The 12,394-nt window shown below is 41.3% G+C and overlaps 1 protein-coding gene and 1 non-coding gene across 2 annotated transcripts in view; both read left to right on the forward strand.

Annotated features, from left to right (window-relative positions):
• Nucleotides 1-12,394, forward strand: part of MALRD1 (MAM and LDL receptor class A domain containing 1) — an 819,322-nt gene that overhangs the window by 136,261 nt on the left and 670,667 nt on the right. Inside the window, 1 exon segment of the mRNA XM_013008119.2 lies at nt 6,610-6,783. Within this exon segment, the coding sequence (XP_012863573.1) occupies nt 6,610-6,783 (174 nt within the window).
• Nucleotides 11,425-11,588, forward strand: LOC115873999. The gene has a single exon (XR_004048743.1). It is a non-coding gene; the product is annotated as a U1 spliceosomal RNA (small nuclear RNA).

The raw sequence follows: 12,394 nt of genomic DNA on the forward strand, positions 1-12,394 counted from the left end.
AAAAACAAGACAGAGCAAAACCAAGCAAAACTGTACAACAAAACAGCAACAACATCAATCCACTGACGAAGAACAAATTAAAATATACCAAGCAATAAAAACAAGACAGAGCAAAACCAAGCAACACTGTACAACAAAACAGCAACAACATCAATCCACTGACGAAGAACAAATTAAAATATACCCTGATTCTTAAAGGTGTACCACCCATATTTCAAACACCAACAGGGCCACCCATGGTGAACAGGTTACAATGAAGCGTCAGAATGGGAGAAAGAATAGGCAGTCCACTGCTGAGGGATTAACCACCGGAACTTTACGAATAGCAACAGAACCTTGTCTGGTAACAGTGCTGGAAGATGAACCATATCAGGAGAGATCAGTTCCCGGAAAAGAACACTAGGCTTGGTATAGAACAGAGTCAGTGGAAATGAAGACCCTCAGGGAGATGCGCTGACACAAGTGTAACAATTGCCAAGATGTACAAAAGCAGGACATGTTTTTCTTTGTGTTGTACACAGGATCCTTGTGAGTCTAAGCTGACTCCGTGGTACCTGACAATAACAATAAACCCGAGCTAACAGAATTCTGTAGAGACCCTGGCAATACCTGAGTGTTGAGCGCTACCAGCAGGTGGGGCTGTGTAGCACGGAGCCACCTTCAGTGACCACAGCCCTAGCCAGGCCACCTTACGCTTGTCTGACCCTCTGACCTAGGGGCTCCTCTATGGAGTGGCCTGTGGTGCAGGGAGGAAAGTAGAAGAGGCACAGGTCTCACCCCCATGACACCTCAGGATATGAAGTGATGGGGCAGGGGCCTTTCCATCTTGTCTGGAACTTTTCTATATTGTTCAGTATTTTGCTCGTAGGATCTTTCAAAATGGCAACTTAAGGCTTGACTTTTTCTTTAGCTCCTTCAGTTGAAGAGATGCTGAGCATGCTCATCCTATTTTGGTTTTCTAACGTTAGGTTTTTGCATATTTCATTTTAATGTTTGACTTTGTCTTCTCCAGCTCTCCTCAGAAATTTTCTGTTCAGGAGTTTTACTTCAGCGTTTCTTTCATTTGATTTTTTTTTTTTTACTATACAATTTAGAGCAAGTTGTAGAGTCTCTTTGGACATCCACTTTGATCTTTTCTTTCTTCACTGTCTTTTAAATGACCTTTTCCAATCGTCATGTATAATGTTCTTCATGTATAATGTTCTTCATGTATAAAGTATAATGTTCTTGATGTTGTCTCATAGTGTGTTCAGCCAGGTTGATTAGAGAAACAAATTCAGTGATACTCATAAATGTGTAGGAAAGAGCTTTATATCAAGGAGTAATTGGATATCAAGAAAACATCCTAGCCCAGTGCAAATCAAGTCCGTAAGTCCAATAGTAGTCCATAAGTCTGCTGCTAGTCCATAAATCCCTCTTCAGACTCATGCAGCCACAAGCAGCGATGCAAAATGCAGGATGATCAGAGGCCAGTGGGTGCAAAGTTTTGTGGATCCAATGGTGATGGGCGCATTCCCAGGGCTCCCCCTGGTCTCCAGCAGGTCTCTGAAGCCTGCAGGAAGGTGACGCAGGGGGTGGGGGTAGGGTGGGGGGTGGTGTTCCAGGACCCACTTTATGAGGAGGCCATGCCCACAAGGAGGCACCATAAGGCTAGACTCCAACCCCACACTTCAAGTTGAGACAAAATGATGTAACTTCCACACAGCTCACCAGGTCTTCAGTCGTTAGTGCTCACAGGGTCAAATCTGCTCTTGGAAAGGTCTGAAAATTCATGTGGGATGTGTTGAAGGTCAGATTTTGGTTCTTATGGACCTGTTTTAATTTTAACTTCAAATTGAATGTCCATATGAGCAACTAATGGTCTGGTTCACAGTTGGCCTCTGGTCTCATTTTAGCTACTGATATGGAGCTTCTCCTTCAGGTCTCCCCACAGAAGGAGTTGGTTTGCTTTTTGTGTATTCCAACTAGATAATCCAAGAGGACAGTCACCACTTGTATTGATGAGAAAGATATTGGTGATGAAGGAGTCATTGGTCTTGCCACAGCCCATCGTGCGATCTAGAACTTTATTTCTATCACTAAGGCCATATTTTCCATTTCGTTTGATCAATTTCAGGATGAAGAAGTTGGTAAAATGATTCAACTTCATCCTCCATAGTTTTAGTGATTGGTTTGTAAATTTGAATAGTTCAATTAACTGGATTTCTTTGTATATGTCTAGATATTACCCTATCACAAGTAGCATTGTACTTCAACATGGAGCTTGAAGTATTCTTTTTGACAATGAATGCCTCATCATTAAATTAAGTCCCTGAAGGCTTTACTCTATCCCCGTCATTAGCTCTTCCTCTGTCATTAGCTCTTCTTCTGACATCTTCTGGCACCACCTCTGAGAAGGTTCTGCTGCTATTCACGAGGTCCTCAGTATCGGACAATGTTTCAGTGCTATCCTTCAGATTGCAGTGGCTCATTCCTGAGAGGCAGATCTCTTAGTAGTCCGTTCTTACTTTGGAAACTCTGCTAAAACCCTTTGACCCTGGGTGATGCCACTGGTATTTAAAATATCAGTGACAGCACTTTCAGTGTTAGAGCAACACACAAGCCACCACAATCTGACCAGTTAACAGTGATGGTACATTTGAATAGCCACCTCATGTTCATGCCTTTGTCATTACATTCCTCCTCTTTGTTTAACTGGTCCTTTTCTTTGGACTCTCCTTTATAAGGCTGTGAAGTGTCTAAGAACCCCTTGCACACCTCCTGATATAGAGTCAGTTTCTCTCTGTGTGTGCATGTGTACGCATGTGTAGGTATTAAGTTAGTGTGGTAGTTACATAATCTGGTGTCAGTTTGAGAGGATTACAAATGAAGGGGTGGAGTCTGGCCCGTCAAACAAGATATAACCAGTGAAGCCTCTGTGTGGGCATGGCCTCGTTCTGGGAATTCTGGGAACTCCAGTATTTCCTCCTTGGAGGTGGAAGAGACACTCTCTCTGCTCACTCCCTGGGAGACATTGCAGCTGACAAGACACATAGCACTAAGCTAGTGCCCTGAGCTGGAGAAGCCACATGGACTTACCTTGATGCAACCAGACCTCTGAAGCCAGAGAAGCCACATGGATGCTTACAATGCCACTGGCTCCAAAGACTTCTTACCCACTGGCCTGTGACTGTCCTGCATTCAACATCATTGAATGTGTTTCCTGAGTAGTCTGAAGAAGAAGGCTTTATAGATCGGTCTCAGACATATGGACTAATATCAGACTTATGGGCTTGGACTGGACTGGGTTGGAATACTTACTTAATGTACAATTACCCTTTACATAAAATGTTCTCTTATACACATATGAGTGTCAATGGACTTGTTTCTCTAGTCTACCCAGACTGATGCACTGAGGCCCAGTTGCTAAGAATCCATTATGAAAATTTTGCTTATATTGTAAGTCAATAAGGAAGTCAGGGAAAAGATAGATAAAGCAAGAGGTGGGTGGCTACTAAAGTGAACATTTATTAAGGCTGAGCTACACATTCCTCCCCTCCTTTTTTATTTTAAAAAAATACGCATTCACTTTTAAGTACAGGCTGTTTTATTAGGCACTTGGTGGAATCTAAGGGGCCCTGTTGGTGTCATCAGGTAAACCTGGGACTGCTAATGCAAAGTCGGTGTTTCAAACCCACCAGACGCTCTGTGGGAGAAAGAGGAGGCTCTCTGCTCCCTTAAAGAATCACAGCATCAGAAACCCTGTGGAGCGTCACGGTGAATCTGAATCAACTCAGTACCAGTAGGTTAGGTAGGTAGCAGAGTAACCTAGAATGCATGCCTGCATCAACATTTTCAGTTAGGACTGTGTTTTGTTAACATGTATATCAGGCTGAAGGTCACAGAATTTGAAGCCATGTGCCTATTTTAACTCAGCTGGATTAGTAAGTCTTATTCAATAATGCTACCCCCAAACAATATTAAATTTGAAAAAAATATATGGGGAGTGTCTTCCTCTATATTAAACTAAAGAATTCACCTTTAGTGTTCAAAAATGCAAATTCCTTTAAAATAGCAAATTAACTACAAGTCCTAAGACCTTATTTTATTGAATATGAATCCCACTGGCATTTACTCTTAATACATAATTAATATAACTTAGCTCCGGCAATGTAGTGAGTGACAGATTGACAGGTGGAAACTCTGATGGACGTGCACATCTCTGCTATAACTAGGTTTAAAGTTCTGCTTTGCATATTTACAAGCTTAGAACATAGTGAATTTACAGCAGGGATCTAAAGTTTAATTGTAGTTGGGGAACGTGAATCCTCCCTCTCCATAGAATGTAATTAAGCACTTTCATTTGTCCTTAAATTCTGACATATTTGTCAGTGCTTGAGGCTAGATGAGCCTAAAGTCTAAAATAAAGTGGCCTATCACATGTATATGTGTGTGTGTGTGTGTGTGTGTATATATATGTATATATGCAATTTGGTTGAAAACCATCTTTGAAAAATATTGTCTATAGTGGTTGTGGCGGGGCTGATATGAACTATTGAGCTATATGATGTGTAAATTACTTTCAAATAAAACTGCTGGAAAAATATATATTGTCAACCTATGTCCACTATAGTTGGTCCCAACATCTTAAGAACTAGGTAACCTAAATGTGTGCTAATGTTTGTTCGGATGTAACAGATGATTTAGAAGAGAAGAGAAACTGAAAAAGAGCCACTTTGAATCCAGAGTGGGTTCCATTTATTAGGCCTTTATTAATAACAAAAGTATGTTATTCTTCCTTTTAAATGTGGAACATTAAGACTCTGTGACTTTGAGAAGATGAAATAACAATTTGACTGTAATGCATCTGATGGCTACCAAGGAATAATTTTTCATGTATTTTATAGAGTGAATCATCCAGTTATTGAGAGAACTAATTTTTGCCCAATGCTTGAGTAAGTGCCAGTACTGAATTCCACTCACAGCTTTTGCTATCAGCACTTAAAGTGTCCTCATTAGAGAGCATCCCTCTGTTTTCTTCGCTGTCCAACAAGCCTGTTAAGCCTTTCGATTGTGTCTCTTCCTTGATGGAACAGGAGGCAAACCTATGCGACTTACAAAGGACCCCCTTTCTTGGGTGCAAGTTTCTTTGTTTGAGTTGAATTATTAATGAGCAGCAGCATATACACTTCTAACTTTTTTGTTAATGCCGGAACAGAACAGTGAAGGAATTAGGACAGCTATATTAATTAAAGTTTGGGGTTTGTTTTTATTCATATGAGAAAATATCTACAGGAAATCATTGTCTCACTTGGATGTTTGAAACATTAAAGAGAATGAATAGTAATATGTGGTGGTGTGTTTTTGAGTCTAAGAGGCGTCTAAGACCCACGCATCCACACCGTATGTGCATGTTTGATAGCATAGAACCGATTGTCCAAAAATGTGCTTGGCCTTAGGTCTCCCTAGGGACTTCAAAGTCGTTTTCGAGAAGATTGACTAAGGAACTTTCACAGAAGCAGAGTGGCACTGTCCCTGAGTATGTGCACAAACACATGCCTTTCAAACTTGCTCTGGTCGTATGCTAATATCCCATTTATTTAGATCTCTCTATCACAGATGTTAAGGAGGCCCTGGCGCTACTTTGGGATAGACATTATGTTGCCAACCACAGTCTTGGCTGCTGAAACCCACCAGCATCTCTAAAGGATGAAGGCTGTCTGTTCTGGAAAGTTAAGCAGCCTGGGAAAGACTATAATGGGTGGCTATGAGTCAGACTAGGAACTTTGGTGCTGTAGTAGGTTATGCACTGTTCTGCTACCACAAGGTCTGTAGTTCAAAACTACCAGCGGCTTGGCAGGAGAAAGATGAAGCTTTCTACTCCTGTAGCAAGTTTTACAGTCTCAGAAACCCACAAGGGCAGTTGAACTCTGTCTGCCCCATAGGGTTGCTCTAAGGAAGTGAGTTTTTGTTGTGGTTTTGTGAGTCAGATTCAAGCACCTAGAGGTGCTGTTGTGTAAGTCTTGGCCTGCTAATGCAAAGTCAAAAGTTCTAAACCCACCTGTTGCAGCTGGAGAAAAAGCTGAGGCTGTCTGCTCCCATAAATATCGACAGCTATGGAAACCCTCTGTAATGTGTTATGAGTCAGAATTGACTGCAGGATAGTGGGTGTGGGTTTGGGCATGCTTTAAAGCTACTAGTTTGTGTAGCTTCCCCGAGCCTTTTCTTCCTGGAAGAATATAAAAAGTGACAAAAGGTGTGTTTACTATTTTCTAGGGAGCAAATACACACGGAGGGAAGGAGAACTGAGACTATTGTAATGTAACTGGGCATGCAAGAATTCTGGTGGCCCAGTAGGTTGAGTTGTCTGCTAACCTCCTTGGCACTTGGAATTCTCCATCCACTCTCGGGAGGAGAAAGACTTGGCAGTCCTCTTCTGCAAAGAGTCCCAACTTCAGGCACCCCCCACCACCCACCCCCGGGGCAGTTTGGCTCTGTCTTGCACAGTCACTGCACCGCGATATGATCAAGTCCCTGGCAGTGTGCTTCAGTGGGGTATATTTTAGTAAAGAAAAACTGCTAGAGACAGGTCCAAAGAATCTTTAAGTTACTCAAATTTGTTTTCAACAGGTGCACTTTTGGTACCATTTGTCTGAGCATTCACGACTCTCAGTTTTCACAAGAACTTCCCTGGATGGACGGCTACAAAAGCTCGGTGATCTAATGGAATTCTCCAGATCCAAGTGGCGCCAAGCAAAGATGGAGCTCCATGTGGAGACTGCGGAATCAACTCTGCCTTTTCAGGTCAGTGTAAAATACATGAATGCAATTCAGCAGAAAAGTCGTTTGATTCGAATTCTCTCAGTAAAGTAACGCATGTACATTGTAAGTCCATTCGACATCAAGAAAGGAACCACATCCATGACTAGAAATGAGTATAGAGTTTGTTACTAAGTGCATAAGACTTAAGTTGGGAAGAGCAACAAACATGAAGGTAAACATTTCATCAATAGAATGAGAGAGAGAAGAGTAATTTAAAGGGAAAATATATTTTCATCGTGAAAATATCTGACTTTGATACTTACATTTAAAGTCATTTTGCCCAGTTTTGTTTCTTTGGGATTTTTCTTGCTGTCTATTAATCTTGAGGGTTTTAGCAACCATTTTTGCTATTTTCTAGATTTCTAAAAGAAAGCAACGGTTGCTTTTCAAATGGGTATCCTTACTGGACAGGTTCACTTCGGGTTGAGGTTTGAAAAGCATGCCTTTAGATATTTGGTTTGATGTGATATAATGAGAAGCACACTGGTTTTTAATTCGGATGGGCCATGTTTTGATCTCTACTGGTGCGTTGGTTAGTAAGTGGCTGTTACGGTAATGCCTTTGAGCCTTAGCTTTTTCCATCTGCGAAAATCACAGTGGGGATTAATGAAAACCTCCCCAGAGGCTGAACATTAAAGAGATTGTAGCTCACATAGTGGATCAGAAGTTGAACTCTAAAATGTAGGCTGCAAAACAACGTGTACAATCATAGAAAAGTTGCTTAAGCCCTCTCTACTTATGTGTTTGTTTGTTTTTCTTTCTATCCATAAAAGAAAAGGAGGATAATTGTTGGGACTTTAGAAACTCCCGATAAATTATATACCTCCTGTGGGCTTACTTGATGCATCATTTCTATACTGAAGTCAAAGAGCAAACTATTTTTTAAAGAGTTAGAGATTTTAGAACCTGAAGTCATGTATTTAAAACACGTCTTTAGAACATATTTACACCGAGACCACGATAAGATTGACTTAAAGGACAACTGACGGGTGGAGAAGTACAGAATACTCACTGGAGCCTCTGGCCAGAAATAAGATCGGAATGCATGTCTTACAGATTTGCCTAGTTTAATTTTCCAAAGGCACCCCTGAAATAAACCTCCTTCTTCCATGAGAAAGAATAAGAATGAGATTGCAGTGAAGCTCCTCCCCCAGGTGAAGATGTGAGGAATAGGGTATAAATACCAACTCCTATTATTGTTATAGTATTTACAGAGGGGTTATGAGGACTATGGGGATTGGTTGTATTTAAACCTGTAAAGTACCTAAGAGAGAATGTAGCATTGAATAAGCACATGCAATCTAATATTATAAATGAGGTCCTTATTTGAATATTGGGGACAAGAGTAGGCAATCAGATAGGAGCCGTGGTGGCAGGGTGGTTACATATTGGGCTGTGATCTGCAAGGACAGAAATTTGCCACCACCCGCAGCTCCTCAGGTGGAAGACGGAGGTCTCTACTCCTGTCTGAGGAACGGCTTCAGAACCTGGCAGGGGCACTTCCGCCCTGTCATCCAGAGTCACTGTGAGTTGGCATAGACTCAAAAGCAGTGAGAGAGACCGTCAACACTTGTGAGCATCTTGTTTAATTTTACTTTTCAGAGCCTTTCTTAGCTTTCTTAACTCAGTGAAGGCCCCCAAGCCCCCCTGACTCTCAAGGATCCTTGATTAGATTTCCAATGATGGGCTCATTTTTAATATGCAGAAGTACCACTAATCCATTTATTGTTCATTGGAAAGCATTAGATAAAAGGGTTAGCCAGGGAATGATTAGTGGAAAGATAGTGCCGATCTCCGTTCCATATGAAGGGATAAATAAAAACAGAACAAGTTGACCCCCTTTCTCATGCACTGAAGTTATATATAAAGTAGTTTTTTGTTAGGCTTACCTAAATTAAAACGACACATCCCAATAAGAGCTTTCAGGGTTTATTGTTAATTGACATTTCTGGAGGAAAGCATAAGGTCCTTTGTTAGAACTGGCTATTCAAGAAATGTTATTAAATTGAAGTGATTCAATGATCTGTTACCGTTATTGAACATTTCATCACAGTGATTTTCCTTCCCATCCTGCTTTTGTTTGGCATTGCTTTCCCATACTAATTAAGACAACGGCTTGCGGCTGGTCAGTTTATTGGCTGGCTGGGTTTTGTAACGCGGCAGCAGTGAGAGATGGTGGTGATTTCTAGCCCAGACTGCTCGCCTCTTTCTCCCCTCCTTGGCTCTCAGTAGGACTTGGCCTTGTTGGCAACTGATCAACATCTGTTTCATAATACAATCCTTCCTTTATCTACTGCTGTCTTAAAAGAAAACTCGCGAATAGGTGTTTTCACAGTTCTGGATGCCAGAAATAGGAACCCTGGTGGCCTAGTGGTTATGCTTTGGGCAGCGATATGCATGGTCGTCAGTTCCAAACCATCAGCAGCTCTAAGGGAGAAAGACTGGGCTTTCTACTCCTATCAACAGTTACAGTCTCGGAAAACTCACAGTGGGTTGTCCAGAGTCGGCATGGACCCCATGGCAGTGAGGTTTTGTTTCGTTGTTGTTTAGAGACTAAATGTCCAAATCAGATTTCGGTTTTGCCAACTCCTTCCTAGTCATAGCTACTTGTGGTCTATTGGTTTGGAGATAATCTTCACACATTGCATGAGGGTTTCTTTCTCTATTCTGCTCTTTCTTTAATTCAGAAATAATTAGGTTTAGGACCTATCTCACCCTGATATAACAGCAACTAATTTATTTGTTGATTTATATTAATAATAAATATTAATAACCTTGCCATTTACATTAGATTCCATTATTGAACCACACCTGGATACGTGTTTGGCCCAAAGACTGGGAACCATAGCCCCCTCAAGGGGACACATAAAATAGCCAATGTAGAAGGGAGAGGATTCCGAGTTCTTCGAAGGCCCTCAGTAGTGGCTGTGGAGTCGACTCCATCTTTTGGTGACCCCTTGCCCGTCTAGCAGACCTGTGCTCCACCTGTCAGAGAACTGTGCTCCATACCGTACCGCTGTGTGTCAACGACTGATTGTTGGAAGGAGATTGTCAGGCCTTCTGAGCTGCTTCTGCGTGGACTCTAACCTCCAGCCTCGCAGTTAGCAGCTAGCACACTTATTGTTTGCACTACCTGGGAATTGTTAGCTGTGTTTAATTCCTGCTGAGAAAATCACAGAGAAGTCTGCATCTCCTCCTCCTCCTCCTCCTTCTCCTCCTCTTCCTCCTCCTTTATTCTCTTACCTGAATGTTGACTGTAGTAGCTTTGTTTTAGAAATTATGGATAAATAAAAAGAAAAATGTCATGAATAGCATCCTCAAGAAGACAATTAGAGGCCCACAGTCTTATTTCAGCAATTCAGAACACAAACTTTGCCAGTAATAGGCTGTTCAAAAATTATTTTGGAGCCCAAACCTACCCATATCCATATCCTACCAATATGATGTGAAGTCCTAGGGCAGTCCATTGAGTGACGGTCTGCAAGGGAGAGTGCTGTCCCACATCTCCTGAGGGTGCGGTACTGTCTTATCTACCAGCCTATGCCCCATATTAACAATCTCAACTCTGACCTGCCACAAATTTCAAAGATCAACAGGCTGCAAAGATTTGTGGACCTGGCTTTGCATTCGGTTGTTAACTTTCTCAGATTGCATATACATACCCAAGTCTTATTTAATCAGTTTATAGACATATTATTAACTCAAAAGCATGGAAAGTATAAAACCCACCCTTTCTTGTCATTGATTCTGGCTTATAGTGACTGTATAGGTTTTCAAAATCTATACGGGAGGACATGGCCTCATCTTTCTTCTGCAGCACGGCTGATGGTTTTGAACCATTGACCTTTTGTTTAGCAGTCTAATGCCTACCTGGCAATACCACAGGGAGAACCAAATACACAGGTGTTCACATCTCAGAATTAACTAATGTTAAAGTTTTGTTACACTTTCTTATACAGTTACAGGCTGATCCTCTTTTCCATCCATTATTTATCCTCTGCAGGGGAAAGTATGCTAATCTTATGTTGATTTTAATAGTATTTTTCTCCATGTATTTTTTTAAAAATGGGAAACTTTCAATGAGGAATCTGTCCAAGAAGCCTACATTATTCTTCTATCAGCATAAAATGAGTATGCCATTGTATTACAAATATTCAATCTAGCATGTAATTATTCAACCATTTAAAGTTTATTTTCTTGAAAACAGGCTAGGATTTGAGCTCCTTAAATTATGTGGACTGGGAAAATGTAAGACATGACAAAATAATAATAATTTATAAATGATCAAGGGTTCATGAGGGAGGCGGGGCAGGGAGGGAGGGGGAAAATGAGGAGCTGATACCACGGTTTCAAGTAGAAAGCCAATGTTTTGAGAATGATGAGGGCAATAAATGTACAAATGTGCTTGACACAATAGATGGATGGATGGATTGTGATAAGAGTTGTGTGAGTCCCGAATATAATGATTTAAAAAATATATATGTGGACTGGGTTGTGTATGGGTGACCTCCATCACTGAAGAACTCTGCTGGAACTGGTGGTACTGTGACACTCCAGTTCGAAACCACCAGCTACTGCTCAGGAGAAAGTTGAGGCAATCGGCTCCTGTAAAGCTTTACAGTCATACTTACCTGGCAGGGGAGATACCATGATCACGAAGGTGGTTTTCCCAGGGCGAGGCTTATCCATTGCACTCCAGATGTGCTGACCCCTGCGGTTTCCCCAAATGTGGGAAACTCGACTGCATACTTTGTGGTAGTGGGGGACTGCGTTCACGCTCTCCCCTATAAAAAAAATAAATAAAGCTTTATGGTCCTGGACACTATACAGTACGGTGATTCAGAAGGAACTATCAGAGTTGGTTTAGTCATTCACGAGACACCAGTCCAAGAGGACTACACCCTGACTATATTTATATAGAATAATCCAACACACGTATGAGGAAGACGAAAAAAGTTGGGCTAGATCACCTCTGTGTTCCCTTTGAGCATTTAAATTCTGATTTAGGGAGGGCTTTCTACTCCCCCACACAATTACAGTCTCAGAAACCCACTGGGGGCTCCTTAGGAGTCACCATTGACTCTATGGGTGTGAAAAAAAATTCTTGATCCCATTTGTGGACATCACAGCACAGTACACTTTGCTTTGGTCCCCTGATGTTTCCACCAAATCTGAGAATGTATGTACCTAGGTCCTAGGACATTCTTGTCGCTCGTTAGGTAGAAAGTGCTAGGCAGGGTGCTTGTGCTAGCGAGATGAGCAAATTAACATTTCAACATTCTGTTTCTGTGATCGTTTGTTGGAAGCATATGAGTTGTAGAGGTGATGGCATCATTTTCTATGTGGTTTAAATAAACCTTTTTAATTTGGTTTGGTAGACTTTTTTTTTTACCCAATATATATTCATTTTCGTTACAATTTCTTTCTTTCCTAACGGTTGTTCCTAGTTTTAATATATAAAGGTGACACACGGTGAGTACTGTCCATTGATTTCATCCACTTTCCTGGAACTTCCTTTAAAACATAATTGTACCGTAGTTCAAATTTCACCTTAAAATGACCCATTTGCTGAATTCTCCCACAATGATTGAGA

This window comes from Echinops telfairi, unplaced genomic scaffold (genome assembly GCF_000313985.2).
Source record: "Echinops telfairi isolate 266 unplaced genomic scaffold, ASM31398v2 ScPeMD7_7473;HRSCAF=8511, whole genome shotgun sequence".
Lineage (NCBI taxonomy): Eukaryota > Metazoa > Chordata > Mammalia > Afrosoricida > Tenrecidae > Echinops > Echinops telfairi.